The following is a 19,771-nucleotide window of genomic DNA, read 5'->3' on the forward strand; positions in this document are numbered from 1 at the left end:
AGGGAGTTGAAAGTCTGTGTTGCCCAGCAACAGCCCCAAAACATCACTGGGGATCTGCATGGAGGAATGGGCCAAAATACCAGCAACAGTGTGTGAAAACCTTGTGAAGACTTGACCTCTGTCGTTTGACCCTTGTCATTGCCAACAAAGGGTATATAACAAAGTATTGAGAAACTTTTGTTATTGACCAAATACTTATTTCCACCATAATTTGCAAATAAATTCATAAAATCCTACAATGTGATTTTCTGGAGAAAAAAAATCTAATTTTGTCTGTCATAGGTGAAGTGTACCTATGATGAAAATTACAGGACTCTCATCTTTTTAAGTGGGAGAAATTGCACAATTGGTGGCTGACTACTTTTTCCCCCCACTGTAAATGTATGGTTTCCATCAGCCAGTCCCTAGCATGAAAGCAGCACGTATTGCCTTTGGTGATCGTCTCCTACCTCTCTACAGTGTCTTCCTGGCTGTGGCCTAGTTACAGCTCATCAGCCTCTCTCCATGCAGTTCTGGTTCATAGCCATTTCTCTGTCTCTATAGAGAGAGAGGTATTCTACCACAACCATCCAGGGTTACAACACAACCATGCCTTTTGTTCTACCACCACTACCATCTAGTGTTACAACACAACCATGCCTTAGTTTCTACCACCACAACCATCTAGTGTTACAACAGAGCCATGCCTTAGTTTCTACCACCACTACCATCTAGTGTTACAACAGAGCCATGCCTTAGATTCTACCACAACTACCATCTAGTGTTACAACACAACCGTGCCTTAGTTTCTACCACCTCCATCCAGGGTTACAACACAACCATGCCTTAGTTTCTACCACCACTACCATCTAGTGTTACAACACAACCATGCCTTGGTTTCTACCACCACTACCATCTAGTGTTACTACACAGCTGTGCCTGAATCTCTCCTGTCTATGGCAGGTAGCATGCCCCCACCCCATCAGACACCAGTCCTCCCTGTCTACTGGACCATCACCCATGTGGAGGCATTTTCTCCCTGGCGCTGCATAATGAGGAGATAGTGTAACATAGGGATACATACCCGGTAACTCTGTTAGCATGGATAGGTCTGTGGTAGACCTTGATGGATGGATGGATTAAGGAGGAGTCGGAGGGAACATACTCACAGCATCCATTCCAGGCGGAGCTGCAGCCACCACATTTACATAGCGCCATAAGATCACATTGTTATTCCAAATCTGCGGCGACACAACGCTGTCATTTCATAAGATTCATTTGCCGTTTCACATTGACTTAATTACACCCAGCGCTTTGTGTCGCAGCAGAGCCATAAATGGCAGTGTATTCCGGAGGGAACTTATTTATTCCACACGCTGCCGTCGCTGTCATGTTGTCTCTTCAGCGGCTAAACGCTATGAGAATGAATACAGTGAAGATGGATATTAGCCAATCACTGAACAAGGGGGGCATTCATTCAGTTGTTTATGCTGTATTGTCTAGGAGTATGTTTAGGTTAAAGCTGATATATGTCTTGTTGAGATTGTATATAGCAGAGGAGGCTGGTGGGAGGAGCTGTAGGAGGATGGGCTCATTGTAATGGCTGGAATGGAATAATGGAACCACGTGTTTGATTCATTCCATTCCAACCATTACAATGAACCCGTCTTCCTATAGCTCCTCCCACCAGCCTCCTCTGGTATGTAGCTGTATCAGATCAAAGTTTATTGGTCGCGTACACAGATTAGCAGGTGCTTCTAAATGCTTATGTTACTGGCTCCAACAGTGAAGCAGAATGGCTCGCAAATCACATATGTGATGTGAATTATACAAATGACTGAGATGGGACAGTGGCTGTATATGAGAGCTGTCATTAGGCATCACAGTGATAGATGCCCGTTTATTACTCACTCACTCACTCACTCACTCGCTCACTCACTCGTAAGGATTCATATTTTCCTGAAAATATGCCAAGTTTCAATACCAGGAATAGTTCCAGTACCCACTTTAAAGCGTTTAAAACCAAGATATGGTCACTATGCCAGGATTCTCCCCCAAAAAGAGGGGAGCTGTGCCACCTTGTTGGCTTGGCTGCGCCACTATGTAAAGATTTCAGCGCAAATGAAACTGATGTTTATTAATGATAGTTACTCGATCTTTGATCGTCAATGACATTGTTGTGAATTGCGGAACAAGTTGTTCATAAATTCTGACCTTTATCATGTTCCTCAATTATTTGAGTGCATTTCAGCACATCTTGACACAAAGCACACCCGGAGAATAGTGTTGTCCAATCATAGACTTTGTAACGGCAGTCGAACAAGTAAAATGACCAACGTTGTTAAGCTTGCTAGATAACCTCCTTCAACGAATGACAGAATATCTCCTATATTTGCCTAAATGGAGTTGATGATTATACAGACAGCAGATCAGCTCATCAGTAACTGGGAGATGAAGAGTGGAACTGGATATTTAATCTATTTATCTTAACGGGGACCAACTCTGTTTTAAAAATATCCGTATCTACGTTTGTTGATTCTCTACAGAAGCTCTCGTATGGGCAGCAAGTACGAGACAGCGCGGAGGAGATGTGCTAGCAGTATTTTCACATGCATAGGCCAGAGACTAGATTTGATCATGTAACCTATGGATTACAGAATGAAGTTAGGAATTTTCATGCTAGACAAGAGTTAGGATTTTAGGTTTCAGTGGGGTTGGGACTGGATAGGAAAATGGGCTGGGCTCTAGGACAGGAGAAGATATACTTTTCTCTCATGCCTCTGAATTGGTAACATAATTAATTTCTGTGACAGAGATGCCTATTTAGTGAATTGTGCATAGGCCTGTGAAATGTGTGACTGTTGAAATGAGAGGGCGAAGAGGCCCATGTTATTCTGTAGGCCTGCTGTAGCCTGCTGTAGATGTTTCCTGTAGGGTTTATTAACTGTGTGTGGGCAGCGTGTGCAGTCAGTCCCCCAGTGTTAATTATGTGTGTGCTGCGCATGTTGTGTATTTTGTGGAATTGCATTATTGCGGCGTTGGGGGGGAAATGTTGTAGGCTAATTTCCCGGGTCTTGTCATTTTGTTTTTGGGGAAACTGTGACCAGTCCCGGGATCCCAGTTATCCATGTTAATACCTACTCCTGGGTTGTCCAAGCCAAAGCCGACATTTCCAGCGACCACTCCATAACCCACACTACCTTCAGGAAGACATTCATCTATAGCTGTGTACGTTGAGGCGAGCAGGCCCAGTGTAAGGCTTGCGCTGGCTGCTGAGGGAGTTGTGGTGGGATGATGTATGGGGTGGACAGGCAGGGTTGAGTGGGCAGGTGAAGTAGCAGTGGAGTGTAGGAAACTGGGCAGTCAGGTAGAGGAGTTGGACTTAATGGGTTACTGGAATAGGGGACGCAGTGGGCCAGTTGGATCTCTCATTAGGCCAGTTGTATAACATTGACACTTTGTCACACACACTCCTACGTGTGTGTGTGTGTGACTGAGAGTTCCACCTCTGAACAGGTCTCTCTCTCTCTCCCAGCCACCAGCTGCAGCTACTCCCCAGCACATTCCACCAATGTTTTATGATGGGGAAATGGTGTGTGTGAAAGAAAAGTCTCCTGTCCTGCTAACCTGAACCAGCTCCAGTCCATGTGCCTTCATCCTGTCTGTCTGGCCTCCATCTTGGGTGCACACAAACACTCAAAGCCTTAAAGCTGCAATATGTAACGTTTTGGGAGACCTGACCAAATCTACATAGAAATGTGTGTTATAGATCAGTCATTCTCATTTAAATCAAGTCTAAGAAGCGGTATACTGTATCTGTCCTATGTGTGCTATTTCTATGGTTCCCGTTCTTAAGTGTCGTTTTTGCATATTTTACTTTGGGTTTTGTACAACAGCTGAAAATACAATATTTTGGGTTATGGAAAATATATTTCATAGCGGTTGAAATGGTACAATAATTCTCTACATTATACTTGCTTGTTTTGTCACAAACTGAAATTAGGCAAACCTATTAGAATTTTAGAAACCAGGAAATGGTGGGGTGATATCTGCATAGTGCATCTTTAAAATGTTTTAAATTGTTGAATAAAAGTATAGTGCCATTTCAATATACAGTAGTCAGACCAAGATGTTTTGAGTCCTCCTGCCTTTTAGAACTCTATATGAGTTATCAGGAGCCCTCAGAGAGCTGTTCCTCCAAACGACAGTCCTCCTGCCTCTCTGACCTCTGAGGGATCAGGAGACCTGGGAGAGAGCTGTTGAGGGATCAGGAGACCTGGGAGAGAGCTGTTCCTCTAAACTACAGCCCTCCTGCCTCTCAGACCTCTGAGGGATCAGGAGACCTGGGAGAGAGTTATTCCTTGAAATTACAGCCCCATATTTAATCAGGATTAATTAAGCCCTATCATCTCCACCTCCCCTCTGAGGCCCTCTGCTCAGTATGGCAGCTCAGCTCAACACGCTGAGGAGAGGAGGGGGAGACAGACGAGCCCCTCAGAGACCCTAAGGGAGAGACACACTCCACACACAAACATGGACGGATACATGCGTGTAAATGCACACACACTCTCGTTCTTATATGATTGTTACATTAACCTCAGTCTCTCATCTGATCTTATTTTCAGATCAGTATCTTTATACAGTATTCTTCTGTGATTAATCGACTAGCTCATCTGGTTCTGATTAGGCCTGGTATCTATATGACTGATGTTACCCGTAAGCAACAGATGTGTTTTTTTTGCCAACATTGACTGTCATTCATTGGTCTGCATTATGAAGCTATTCAATAATGTATTCAGCTCTATTGCACGCTGCCATCTTGGTAAGGCCATGACACATCCCATCATTTTCTTGGCTGCATTCTATTTTTACATCCATAGCTTCCCTGAACCCAATATGCCACAGTATTAAAGTCAACACTTGTATTGACTTGCTTTCCAAGACCCTGCTGTGAAATGGAGTTGAACACTTTCTCTCCTGAATGCAGCCCATTATAACAGAGAAGACCTAGTAATTAATCTCTCCGATCTACCCATGTGTTTCCCCCCCCAAACATTGGGCAATAGTAGCCTGTTTAGAGCAGTGTGAGCTGTTGTCGGGGCCTCGGGTATGAAAGCTCTCCATTCAGTTCCTCTCTCTGGCCGATTTTAAAGACGTAAGCTATGGAAAAGCCTATAATTGTGTGTGTGTGGGGCCTGATTTGATGAGTGGAGAGCAGTCTGCATGGTGCGAACACACACAGACACTGAGACAGACAGATTAAGGGCACCTCAAACTTCAGACATTTGGCCTCCTTTTTTTACTTGTGTGGCTACGAGCCAAATAGCTTTGCACTTCTGTCATCTGATGAAAATGAATCTACTGTCTGCTGAATGTGTTTCACTAATGTATTTTCTGTGAAGGAAAACTATAGTTGCACCCCGATCACTATTGAAGCAAAAAACACTGACTTTCAAAATAAAACGCAGGTGAAATGGTTTGAAACACAGAATGTTATTTATATTTTTTTGATTGTGTTTTGAAAATGCAGATTTTTGAACTCTAACATGACCCCTGGTGTGTGTGTGAGATCGTCAGAAAATGAAGGGCTCTTTTAAAGTGTAAAATGGGATCCCATTCCCGTCCTTTGCGTGAGGCTGTAGGGTCTCAGGGCCGTAGTTTGATGTGCATCTTTGATGAACTGGGAATCCACACAGCTCTCTCCAGCTGACGACTGTGTATCTTACCAAACAGGCTCATCGCACAGCTTAGAACTGTGTAATCTCTTTTTTTCACTATTTCACTGTATTCATCACACCTCATGGACTCTGTTTTTAGAGGAAGAATAGGGGTGTAGAGGAAGAATAGGGGTGTAGAGGAAGAATAGTGGTGCAGAGGAAGAATAGGGGTGTAGAGGAAGAATAGGGGTGTAGAGGAAGAATAGGGGTGCAGAGGAAGAATAGGGGTGTAGAGGAAGAATAGGGGTGCAGAGGAAGAATAGGGGTGTAGAGGAAGAATAGGGGTGTAGTGGAAGAATAGGGGTGTAGAGGAAGAATAGGGGTGCAGAGGAAGAATAGGGGTGCAGAGGAAGAATAGGGGTGCAGAGGAAGAATAGGGGTGTAGAGGAAGAATAGGGGTGTAGAGGAAGAATAGGGGTGCAGAGGAAGAATAGGGGTGCAGAGGAAGAATAGGGGTGCAGAGGAAGAATAGGGGTGCAGAGGAAGAATAGGGGTGCAGAGGAAGAATAGGGGTGCAGAGGAAGAATAGGGGTGCAGAGGAAGAATAGGGGTGCAGAGGAAGAATAGGGGTGTAGTGGAAGAATAGGGGTGCAGTGGAAGAATAGGGGTGCAGAGGAAGAATAGGGGTGCAGAGGAAGAATAGGGGTGCAGAGGAAGAATAGGGGTGCAGAGGAAGAATAGGGGTGCAGAGGAAGAATAGGGGTGCAGAGGAAGAATAGGGGTGCAGGGGAAGAATAGGGGTGTAGGGGAAGAATAGGGGTGCAGAGGAAGAATAGGGGTGTAGGGGAAGAATAGTGCTCTAATTGTAAGTGGATTAGAGGGAGGGCTGGATTCAGAGAGAGACTCAGATAGACAGCCACGGGGGTGGTGGGACTGTGACACACACTATTCTTTGCACCATGTTGTGATTGGTGTAGCCAGAGAACAGACCGCTAGCCCCGCCTCTTTGCTCCCTCCATCCGTCCCCAGTACTTCTAGAAGTATCTACGTCAGAGAGACCGCCATCACTCTAATACTGTTCTATTTAAAGACAGGATGTAGAATACTCCCAGTTTTAACAGGAAAATCCCCTCTGAATCAGCAGCAGGGAGAATTAGCCAGCGTAATTTATATGCATTCCATCTGCTTGGCCCATTGTAGCCATCTTTGGCTATAAACAAGGAGGAATGGATGAACGAGGAGGGAGGGAGGGGTAGGGAGTAGAGGAGAGGTAGAGAGAGAGAAGTCTGATGCGAGGCACACTCTAGCTCAAGAGCTTTCCTGCCTGGTTCCTATGCTGCAGGCAGGCTGAGGTAGAGCTGGAGCTAGTCAGGGGGCTGGTGGCAACAGCTGTAGCCCACCATGATGCTCTGATGCGGGGGCAGAGGGAGAACCAGGGGGAAATCAAATTTTAAAAATCAAATCAAATGTTATTAGTCACATGCGTCAAATACAACGGGTGTAAACCTTACAGTGAAATACTCTCTTACGAGCCCCGAAACAACAATACAGTACAAATATGAATAAGAAATAAAGGTAACAAGTAATTAAAGAGCAGCAGTAAAATAACAATAGCGAGACCTATATACAGGGGGGTACCGGTACAGAGTCGATGTGAGGGGGCACCAGTTAGTTGAGGTACTGTGTACATGTAGGTAGAGTTATTAAAGTGACTTTGCATAGATGATAACAAAAGAGTAGCAGCGGTGTAAATGAGGGGGAGGGGCAACGCAAATAGTCTGTGAAGCCATTTGATTTGCTGTTCAGGAGTCTTATGGCTTAGGGGGTAGAAGCTATTTAGTAGCCTCTTGGACCGAGACTTGGCGCTCCGGTACCGCTTGCCGTGCGGTAGCAGAGAGAACAGTCTACAACTAGGGTGGCTGGAGTCTTTGACAATTTTTAGGGTCTTCCTCTGACACAGCCTGGATGTCAGGAAGCTTTGCCCCAGTGATGTACTGGGCCGTACGCACTACCATCTAGTGTCTTGCTGTAGGAGGCCTTAGCAGTTGCCATACCAGGCAGTGATGCAATCAGTCAGGATGCTCTCGATGGTGCAGCTGTAGAACCTTTTGAGGATCTGAGGACCCATGCCAAATCTTTTCAGTCTCCTGAGAGGGAATGGGTTTTGTCATGACTATCTTGGTGTTCTTGGACCATGTTAGTTTGTTGGTGATGTGGACACCAAGGAACTTGAAGCTCTCAACCTGCTCCACTCCAGCCCCGTCGATGAGAATGGGGGCGTGCTCGGTCCTCTTTTTCCTTTAGTCCACAATCATCTCCTTTTGTCTTGATCATGTTGAGGGAGAGATTGTTGTCCTGGCACCACACGGCCAGGTCTCTGACCTCCTCCCTATAGGCAGTCTCATCTTTGCTACCTGCCCTTACCACCTGGGGGCGGCCCGTCAGGAAGTCCAGGATCCAGTTGCAGAGGGATGTGTTTAGTCCCAGGGTCCTTAGCTTATTGATGCATTCTCAAATAGGTGTTCCTTTTGTCCATGGGGGTAAAGGGCCGTGTAGTGCAATAGAGATGGCATCTTCTGTGGATCTGTTAGGGCAGTATGCAAATTGGAGTTGGTCTAGGGTTTCTGGGATACTGGTGTTGATATGAGCCATGGCCAGCCTTTCAAAGCACTTCATGGCTACAGACGTGAGTGCTACGGGTTGGTAGTCCTTTAGGCAGGTTACCTTAGTACCTGTGCCCACTATGATGGTCTGCTTGAAACATGTTGGTATTACAGACTCGGACAGGGAGACATTGAAAATGTCAGTGAAGACACTTGCCAGTTGGTCAGTACATTCTCGCAGTAAACATCCTGGTAATCCGTTTGGCTAAGCGGTCTTGTGAATGTTGACCTGTTTAAAAGGTCTTACTCGCATCGACTGCGGAGAGCATGATCACACAGTCTTCCGGAACAGCTGGTGCTCTCATCCATATTTCAGTGTTATTTGCCTCGACGCAAGCATAGAAGTAATTTGGCTCATCTGGTAGGCTTGTGTAACTGGGCAGCTCTCGGCTGTGCTTCGCTTTGTGGTCTGTAATGGTTTGTCAGCCCTGCCACATCTGTCGATGTTTGGAACCTGTGTAGTACGATTCGATCTCAGTCCTGTATTTACCCTTTGCCTGTTTGATGGTTCGTCGGAGGGTATAGCAGGATTTCTTATAAGCCTCCTGCTTAGAGTCCCACTCCTTGAAAGCGGCAGCTCTAGCCTTTAGCTCAGGGAGGAGGTTGCCTGTAATCCATGGCTTCTGGTTGAGGTATGTATGTACGTACGTACGTACGTACGTACGTACGTACGGTCACTGTGGAGACGACGTCATCGATGCACTTATTGATGAAGCCTGTTATTGCCTATAGCCTGTTATAGAACATGCAACTCCTATAATGAAGCACCTAATAAAACTTAATTTTCAAAGATTTACCCAAATGCAATTAGCGGGAAACACCGTTCTCAACAGAGCACCTAATGTGAGCAGTTCCATATGTGACAGAGATGAATATCTCTTTTAGAAACGTAGAAAGAGGGGGAATCTAAAAGCAGCTACTATGATGGGTTGCTAATATGACTAGGATAATGCATTTGGCTTCTGGACAACAAAATAATGTTGATATGAAAACCAATAAAATAATAGCCTCCCTGTTTCTATGGATGGATTTTCGCACGGCTACTTTGAAGCAAGGTAAGACTGATTCATTTGACGTAAAGTGAAACCGTTAAGGTTTCAACCTCACACTGCAAAGTGGTGGGTGATGTGCTGATAGTCAACGGTAGACAGGCCTATGCTGCTGAATTCACTCCAGCAGCCTACGCAGGCTTTTTGAGGAGATACTCTTGTGCTGTCTGACAGATGGTAGGCTATTCCGCTCCTCAAACTAGGCTGTGTATGCTGTGCTCGTGTGATAAATTAAAATGCATGACGACTAACAAATACACATGAACCAATTGTTAATTCCACAAAATTATGCAAATTTACTCTAGACCGATAAGCAAGACCGGTCAAATGTGTTTTTGGGGGCTAACCGATTAACCGGTAACATCCCTAATGCAAACGTATTGAGAAAGATTATTAGAAAATACAATATCATTGAGTAAAGGTATTTATTGGTGCTTTGATAAGGTATTTGAATTGAAGGTTATTTGTGGATGTGAATCTAAATGTACTTTTTTATTTTAAGGTTGTTTTGATTTGGGGTGGGGTCGCCAGAAATTCTGGCCAAAAAAATGGGGTTACCCCAGTCTCAGGGATGGCTTACTCTGGAAATTCCTTTGTCTCTACACAGTTAGGTAAATCTGCTGTTAGTTTCTTTGCACCTTACTTGTGAAAAAATGTATGTTTGTTTGTTTTCTTTGACTGTGTTGTGTATCTCTGCTTTTCATGTTGTATTAATGTGTATATTTTTGTAATTACAGGCCTCTTTATAAGAGACCTTGGTCTCAGTATGACTCCCTGCTAAAATAAAGGTTAAATAAATGTATTTGTATGACCCCGTTCTGTCCTCTTCCCCCTTACTGTGGGCCTCCCGGTTACATAACTGTGTGTGTGAGCTGTTCACCGTTCACTGCACAAACATTGGGCTGTGGTCAATGGAGCAGCACCGTTCCCATACAGCGTCGTACGCAAAACCCACACATGATTTTCTGTGGGTTACTTAATCAATAAGGCCTGGGGGGGTGTGTGGTATATGGGCAATATACCACGGCCAAGGGCTGTTCTTGGGCACAACGCAATACCACAACCCCCCGATGTGCCTTACTGCTATTATAAACTGATTACCAATGTAATTAGAGCAGTAAAAAAAAAGATTCATACCCGTGGTATATGGTCTGATATAGCACAGCTGTCCGCCAGTCAGCATTCAGGGCTCAAACCACCCAGTTTATAATGAGCTTTTTACTTTGTGAGAATATTTAGCCACAGGATTGTTTCCTGTCTCACACATTGATTCTCTCGTACTGTAAAACACATCACAATCTCACGCTGGTTTGTTTGGCTTCTGGTCTGTGTTGCTGGATCCTGCTGATGTTTTTACTAGTGTTGCCATGCCAGATCTTTCTCTCTTGCTCCCTCTGGCTGTGTGATTTTAACAGGCATGTCTTTGTTTAGACTGCATCCCACTACTGTCAATGTGTGTCTGTGAGCATTCATCTATTCCCAAGTTATTTAAATCACAATTTTGGTGAATAATTTTTTGGGGAAGCATAACAAAACAGTGGAACATGAAACAATGAATCAATAATCTGTTTGCAAGGAATGTGTCAGAGCGCGGTATAGTCAACTTCTTTTGCTGGGTTTTTAACCCTCTGTCTTTTACCCTCACCATGTTTTCTACTCAATACACTTACACATACATTAACATATTGGTAATTGAGCAGATGTTCTTATCCAGAGCGACTTACAAGCATCTCTTTTACTTGGTATAATAGGTTAGCGCTCTGCCCCATGCTTGTGTCCATTTCAGGAGGACCTTTCTAGTGCCCGAAAATAAAACGCAAATTTACTAGCATGGTAAAAATGATCATCCATTTAATGAATTAAATGGAAGAGCGGCAGTAGGCTCTTTGCTGACTATCACGTTTATTATGTAAGCACCAGTACAGAGATTATGACCAGAATACATCTCGTTTCAATAATGCACCTGATGCCCGTCGTTCCAAATCTGATCCTCTTGCTACTTGGCCTCTCCTCATACGGATTGAGCCCTGACCTTTTTGAGCACTTCCCCTCTGTTGCTAATACTTAAGGTTCTAGCCTACAAAACTGCTAATATTGAGCCCGGAAATTAATGAGTACAGTACTACAGTACTAGGCTACTAAGAAGCTAAAACAGTTAAGGCAATACATGAAAATAGTACTTAGCTAGCATGCTTAATGGTGCTTGCTAGCTATTGCTGAGGAAATTAATGAGTTGAGTAATTAGCTAGCATACCATGCTAAACAGTGCTAGCTGGCTTATGTTAATGCTAGACTGAGGAAGTGGGTGAGTGGAGTTTGTCATAGGGGCTGGAAGCGGAGACATAATAGACGGTCAGGGTGGAATGTAAATGTGAGAACGAGAAGTCACGGCTAGGTCAGTAGGATGGGTGGGGGGGTTACAGAGGGAAGAGTAGCTCTAAAACCGCTCTCTTTTTCCAGGGTTAGGATGTGATTGTCCTTATAAACACTGATCTAAGATCAGTTAGTGGGCTTTGCCTTAAGCCTACTAATGCTTAAGATGGAGGGATGGTGAGCTGATGATGCCTCGGTATCATCAATAGACTGCTAAGCATATGGATGTGTCAATGTGTGTGTTGAATAAATCAAAATCAGCTTCTGCCTGGCCTTAACTTCCTGCCTTCTCTCTCTTCCCTCCACAGTGCCAGACTCAGCCAAGCCCGGCCCCACCCCTCCTCCCCCCGCCAACCCCAGTGCCACCCCGTCTGTGCCCCCCACCAGCAGCAGTGGCAGTAATGGCAAGCGCGCCCCCTCCAGTGCCCAGCAGCAGTCCCAGCCCTCGCCCGCCCAACAGCGTTACCCGCCAAGAGAGATCCCTCCGCGCTTCCGCCAGCAGGAGCACAAGCAGCTGCTGAAGAGGGGTCAGCCGCTGCCCCCTGGGACCCTTCCAACTGTACCAGGACGCCCCGAACCTGACTCGAGTCAGAAATCCTCTGGTGCATCGCACACAGGTTAGCACTTTACTTTGAGCTTTTTCCTTTGTGACCTTTTGACCTCTGGGAATGTTCCACAACCCTGAACTTGACCACAGTTGACTGTCCAACTTATTTTCTCTATGATTATGTGTTGTACATTTTATTTCGTGGAGCTTTTCCGGGATTCATATCTTATATTGATGATAGTTGAAGTATTTTCCCTGTATTTTGTTTAGTTTGCCACTTTGCATTCTCCTTTTAGATATGTATAGTGTATGCCATTGTTGTTTCCTTGGGTCTGCTGTGTATCACACTGTGCTCCAGACTGCTGTCTAGTTCACCTGCAGGGCTGTGTGCACCGCTGTGTGGGAGGATCTGTTGTGTTCGTTGTTTGTTTTGAATGTGCTCCTCTACCTGGCCTGGGATTCTAAATATAGAGAGTCAATTACAGCAGGGGGCCACTGTGGAGGGGTGGAGAGTAAACACAGCTGGCGTGTGTGAGAGAGATTTGATCTGATTTAAACAACCTGAAGACCAGTCTAAAGATTTCAACTCAGTCATACTTAGTTAATATATGTACATTTTGTGTGTGCAGGGTTTTTTTCTGCATAGACAGTATTGGGCGGGCCACCTAATAGTGTTGCATGGTATACCGACCCTTCTGTACTTTTTCAATACAAGAACATGAAAAATGGTTCGGGACTAGAATTTATTTTATTTCCGGTACTTCTGTCAAATGTGTCTCATTGATCAAGTCTGTCTATCAGCGCAGCCAATGTCCACCTTATAGTGCGAGTGCACCGTGCCTGCTCCACTTAGCTTGTACTGGGAGTCTGGGCTGTATCATGTTAGCTCCCCACTCATGCTGTACTGGGAGTCTGGGCTACATCATGTCAGCTCCCCACTCATACTGTACTGGGAGTCTGGGCTGTATCATGTTAGCTCCACTTAGCCTGTACTGGGAGTCTGGGCTACATCATGTTAGCTCCACTTAGCCTGTACTGGGAGTCTGGGCTACATCATGTTAGCTCCCCACTCATACTGTACTGGGAGTCTGGGCTGTATCATGTTAGCTCCACTTAGCCTGTACTGGTAGTCTGGGCTGTATCATGTTAGCTCCACTTAGCCTATACTGGGAGTCTGGGCTGTATCATGTTAGCTCCACTTAGCCTATACTGGGAGTATGGGCTGTATCATGTTAGCTCCACTTAGCCTATACTGGGAGTCTGGGCTACATCATGTTAGTTCCCCACTCATACTGTACTGGGAGTCTGGGCTACATCATGTTAGTTCCCCACTCATACTGTACTGGGAGTCTGGGCTGTATCATGTTAGCTCCACTTAGCCTATACTGGGAGTCTGGGCTACATCATGTTAGTTCCCCACTCATACTGTACTGGGAGTCTGGGCTGTATCATGTTAGCTCCATACTCATGCTGCACTGGGAGTCTGGGCTACATCATGTTAGCTCCACACTCATACTGTACTGGGAGTCTGGGCTACATCATGTTAGCTACACACTCATACTGTACTGGGAGTCTGGGCTACATCATGTTAGCTACACACTCATGCTGTACTGGGGGTCTGGGCTGTATCATGTTAGCTACACACTCATGCTGTACTGGGAGTCTGGGCTGTATCATGTTAGCTACACACTCATGCTGCACTGGGAGTCTGGGCTACATCATGTTAGCTCCACACTCATGCTGCACTGGGAGTCTGGGCTACATCATGTTAGCTCCACACTCATGCTGCACAGAAGTTAACACACTTGAATGATGCAGCACTTTACAATGCAAGAAGATACCAGTCACTTTGTAGGCTAACGTTTCTTGCTAGCTTACAGCTGAAGCTACAGTGGTTCCTCCTTTAAAGGTTGCGTCATACTGCAGCATACCTTGCAGGCTGATGCAGAATTCTGTGCTACGTTATTTAATTGTCAGCCAGTTTTACCGTTAATGCAAGTTAGTGTTAGTTTGACCACCAGAGGGCATCTTTGAGAAGCGTTTGATAGTCTTCAATATTGGCATTACTAGAGAATTTATAACCTTTTCTGTAAGAGCATAGTGTATGGGATTGTTTTTAAGAAATTTACCGTAATTAATTTGATTAATATTATGGTGTTTCTATTCCAAGAAAAATGAAACCCTCAGGGTTTCCGTTAGGATGGAACGGAAAATATGGCGCTGTACAGCGTGACAGTCAGGAGTAGGCTACAGTACTAAGAGCATAAGAGGATTGGAGGATTCTAAATTAATATCTAAGGGGCATAACATTTCCTCACCCTAATTGTAGTGTAACCAATACCCAAACGGAGATTCAGTGAAAATAAAAAATCTCATTCATTTGTCAAGACCAGTCCCCGTGTTGTTTCATAGCAACGCGAAAGGATGCTGAAATAGCTATAGCTTCAAATCCTATTGCTTCTATCTTCAATATACTTTTAAAAATAAATAAGGACGGAACGGAAAATATGGCGCTGTACAACGTGACAGTCTACAGTAAGCTACAGTACTAGGCTATTCAACTAAAGAATCCCAGTGTCGTGCTGGCACACGGGAGTCCGGGGTTCAATTCCCTGACTGGGAGTAAGGAGCAGGCTGTCCTTGTAAATAAGAATTTGTTCTTTAACTGACTTGCCTAGTTAAATAAAGGTTACACTAAAAGCACAACATTTGTACACCCTAATTCTATAATTGTAGTCTTCTAACCAGTACCGAAACAAAATGTATCAAGACCGGTCCCTATGCTCGTCTCAGAGCAGCGCAAAATGGTGCTAAAATAGTTGGAGGCTATTGCTTCAAATCCTATTGCTTTTAACTTCATTATGCTCTTTAAATAAACAAGACCTACACCACTTTTAACAGCACATTACTCAACACTAGTGAGACTCATGTCTCCTATAGTATGCCTACAGTATATTGAAAAATATGATGTGACTCTCCGCCAATAATTACATATTGGGGGATTCTAAATTAATTAATTAATTAAAATTAACCTGCATCTGTAGCAACGCATTTTGCACTGCGATGCAGTGTCTTAGACAGCTGCGCCACTCAGTAGGCCCAAACGAAAGTGAGCGATTTGTTATCTGAATAAAGGCCCTCCAAATTTTTCGTGCCATTATTAGTTACATTGTTTTAGTTTGAACGTGCAGACTGGCACTAAGAAGAGTGGGATTGTTTCCCTAGTCAGCGCCATTATTAGTGCAATGCCCCTTAAAGTGTTGCTCTGTGCTACCCAGTGGGGCGGGGTGGGGGTCCACCCTCCCTTCCCTTCCTCCTCCTCCCTTCCCCATGGGCTAGGTCCGTCTTCTGTGCGTGGCTCTACAACCCATCCTGTGCCCCCTGCCCTCGTGCCATGAACCTTGCGCGCCCACCGCTATTTCAGTGGATACAGCTGGAGAACTGCAAGGCAATCCCATTGTGCACCACTCGGTAGCCATGACCACCATGACCAATATAAACTCAGAAAAAAAAGAAACGTCCTCTCACTGTCAACTGCATTTTATTTTCAGCAAACTTAACATATGTAAATATTTGTATGAACATAAGATTCAACAACTGAGACATAAAATGAACAAGTTCCACAGACATGTGACTAACAGAAATAGAATGTGCCCCTAAACAAAGGGGGGGTCAAAATCAAAAGTAACAGTCAGTATCTGGTGTGGCCATCAGCTGCATTAAAAACTGCAGTGCATCTCCTCCTCATGGACTGCACCACATTTGCCAGTTCTTGCTGTGAGATGTTACTCCACTCTTCCACCAAGGCACCTGCAAGTTCCCTGACATTTCTGGGGGGAATGGCCCTAGCCCTCACCCTCAGATGCAACAGGTCCCAGACGTGCTCAATGGGATTGAGATCCGGGCTCTTCGCTGGCCATGGCAGAACACTGACATTCCTGTCTTGCAGGAAATCACGCACAGAACTAAGAGTACGGCTGGTGGCATTGTCATGCTGGAGGGTCATGTCAGGATGAGCCTGCAGGAAGGGTACCACATGAGGGAGGAGGATGTCTTCCCTGTAACGCACAGCGTTGAGATTGCCTGCAATGACAACAAGCTCAGTCTAAGGATGCTGTGACTCACCGCCCTAGACCATGACGGACCCTCCACCTCCAAATCGATCCCGCTCCAGAGTACAGGCCTCAGTGTAATGCTCATTCCTTCGACGATAAACGCAAATCCGACCATCATCTCTGGTGAGACAAAACCGTGACTCGTCAGTGAAGAGCACTTTTTGCCAGTCCTGTCTGGTCCAGCGACGGGGGGGTTTGTGCTCATAGGCGACATTGTTGACTGATGATGTCTGGTGAGGACCTAACTTACAACAGGCCTACAAGCCCTCAGTCCAGCCTCTCAGCCTATTGCGGACAGTCTGAGCACTGATGGAGGGATTGTGAGTTCCTGGTGTAACTTGTTGTTGTCGTCATCCTGTACCTGTCCCACAGGTGTGATGTTCGGATGTACCGATCCTGTGCAGGTGTTGTTACACGTGGTCTGCCACTGCGAGGATGATCCGCAGTCCGTCCTGTCTCCCTGTAGCGCCGTCTTGGGCGTCTCACAGTACGGACATTGCAATTTATTACCCTGGCCACATCTGCAGTCCTCATGCCTCCTTGCAGCATGCCTAAGGCACGTTCACTCAGATGAGAAGGGACCCTGGGCATCTTTCTTTTGGTGTTTTTCAGAGTCGGCACACTAAAGAGGCCTTTCTACTAAGTTTTCATAACTGTGACCTTTAGTTGCCTACCGTCTGTAAGCTGTTAGTGTCTTAACTACCACAGGTGCATGTTCATTAATTGTTTATGGTTCATTGAACAAGCACAGAAAACAGTGTTTAAACCCTTTACAATGAAGATCTGTGAAGTTATTTGGATTTTACAAATTATCTTTGAAATACAGGGTCCTGAAAACGGGACATTTATTTTTTTGCTGAGTTTATATTGTCCTGCTAATAACAGGGTTAATGATATATCTGTGAGAATATAACTTTGTAACTTTGCCTTGCGCTGGTCTGGAGCAATGCAGTAGTGATGCAGGGTACCGTACTAAACCACAAATAACCTCTAAGTCCCGCAGCATCATCACAAAACTTTTAGTGGAGCAACTACTGGAACATCTATTCACTACCCTAGTTCTTTGTTTGTGATAATATGCAAACTATAAAGCAAAATATGCTGATTACAAAGATGATTGCCAACCAAACTTTATTAATTCACTTATTCGGTCTCTCCAAAATATTCTGTTGCCTCTGCAAACTGACTGTGTGTGCATGTGAATATGGCTTTGACTGGCCTCCCCCTTCTTGCCTCATGAATGATGTCATTACTGGTTAAAAGCGCACACTTTTATAAAATAACTTACTTCTATGCACATTTTGTTGATCAGTACAAGAAAATAAGGCCCAAATAGAAGGGAAACTGATCATTTGTCTTCTGTAGCCCCATGAAAATCAGCCAACATGCTAAATAATGCATGCAAACACTATTGAATATGCATTCACCTATATTGTGAATAGGCCTAGGCCACATGATTTACCCAGATTATCAATAGAGATACAAAAATAAAAACTTGCACCCCTTGGGGTACCGAAGACCGAGTTTGGGAAACGCTGGATTATGCATACATGGCTGTCTCTGAAAAATATTAAACTCTAAAGATGCCCAACAGAGCAGTAGCTGAGTTTATCTGTCTGGATCCAGTGTCATTCTGGGACTTTGGCTAACATGTCTTCTTTTTTTGATGTGACTGAATCGAGTATTTTGATGCTAAACCTGGTATCTGTATTGAAGTCAAAATTCTGGTATCGTGACAACACTACCGCCCAAGTTTTTATATTTTCGTACCGCCTGTGTCCAAACAGTAAAAATATATATATATATATATATATATTTGCAAATAATGTTCGGAATGGAAAAACCTTTTCAGTGTAAACTTAAACAAAATGTGAGGTATACCCAAAAGATAATGGACCTATGGAACAAAATAAAAGCTAGACAGTCAGGGAGAATCTAAAATGTAAAAATGATGCCTTCAGGAGTATGTTTGTTATGGCATGAGGCCCCCATTGACTTTGTTATAATGTTGAGTCACTCCGATTAGTGTAAACCATGGCAAAATGTGTAGAATTGCAGGAAATGTGCTTTAAAATATAATTTTTGTCTCTAAGCGTCATGGCTAAATGTGTAGAATTGCAGAAGATTGGCATTAAAACAGTTACATTTTGTCACTGCGGCCAACAGGAGGGCCTCTAAATGTTTTGTTTGGCCACGCCCACCACCTAAGCCCCATTTTGATCCGGGAAAAACTGGTCTGTGTGTAGTGTTTCAAACGTTCAGTGATTCAGCAGGTCAGATATTTGATAGTTTGTAGTCTAGATACATTTCCTGTGAAGATTTCATGTTTGTCCTTCATTTCCTGTTTCTGAAAATGTAACATTTTTGGCACTTGTTTTTCTTGTTTGCTGGTTAGGGGGAGTCTCTGAAAGAGTTCTGTTGTGTGTTAGTACTGTCTGAATAGCTTTGAGTTGTGCTGACCAGAGCTATTTCCTGTAATGGTGGAGCGATGAAGACCTGGCAGGGCCTGAGTGGGACTGATCTGGCACAGAGCAGGGTAGAGAAGGAAAGAGGGAGAGAAGGAGAAATAATTGGTGAGAGGGGAGAGAGTGCAGGTCAGAGAGGTGGACTGAGAGGTGTTTTTATTTATTTTTAGTGGTATTGTGTGTTGTCCTGTAAACTCTTGCAATGTTATGCCTCTTGGCCAGGTCGTTATTGTAAATGACAATTGTTTCTCAATTGACTTATCTGGTTAAATAAAGTAGTTATAGAGAGTTGAAGAGAGCGAAGTGGGGGGGTGGAGAGCAAGGACATCTGAGTGAAATGAGAGAGCGAGAGGCCTAGGTCTGTGGGCTGGGTGACTCATGCCTTACGGTAAAAGCTCATGATTCACTTCACTCCTTTGGCAGACTTCTCTGCTCACTCGCGCGCTCTCTGTCTCTCTTTCTCTGGGATGCTGGGATAGGCCAGGGAGACACTGTAGGGCCGCAAGATGGTGCTGGACCAGCATACAGCTCTATCTCCTCTGACACGCTACACTACAGTACAGACACGTAGCATACAGAGTCGTACAGCTCCTACGCATGCTCCCTCCCACCCGCTCTCTCTTTAATCTTTCTGGCGCAGGCGTTCCACTAGCGACCCACATGGACAAAATCCGCTGAAATTGCAGAGCGCCAAATTCAAAATACAGATCTAGTCATAATAAACATTCATAAAAAATACACGTGTTACACATCGGCTTAAAGATGAACTTCTTGTTAACCTCTCTGGGATATGTGGGATGCTAGGGTCCCACCTGGCCAAAAGCCAGAGAAAATGCAGAGCGCCAAATTCAAATAAATTACTATAAAAATCAAACTTTCATTAAATCACACATGCAAGATACCAAATTAAAGCTACACGTGTT

At 44.6% G+C, this 19,771-nt stretch overlaps 1 protein-coding gene across 10 annotated transcripts in view; it reads left to right on the plus strand.

Annotated features, from left to right (window-relative positions):
* Positions 1-19,771, plus strand: part of LOC139365117 (trinucleotide repeat-containing gene 6C protein-like) — a 92,509-nt gene that overhangs the window by 29,336 nt on the left and 43,402 nt on the right. For all 10 annotated transcript variants that reach the window (XM_071102513.1, XM_071102515.1, XM_071102516.1 and 7 more), the window contains exon 4: positions 12,030-12,338. In XM_071102513.1, the coding sequence (XP_070958614.1) occupies positions 12,030-12,338 (309 nt within the window). The remainder of the gene's footprint in view (positions 1-12,029; positions 12,339-19,771) is intronic.

Source organism: Oncorhynchus clarkii, chromosome 13 (assembly GCF_045791955.1).
Source record: "Oncorhynchus clarkii lewisi isolate Uvic-CL-2024 chromosome 13, UVic_Ocla_1.0, whole genome shotgun sequence".
In the NCBI taxonomy this organism is placed as follows: Eukaryota; Metazoa; Chordata; class Actinopteri; order Salmoniformes; family Salmonidae; genus Oncorhynchus; species Oncorhynchus clarkii.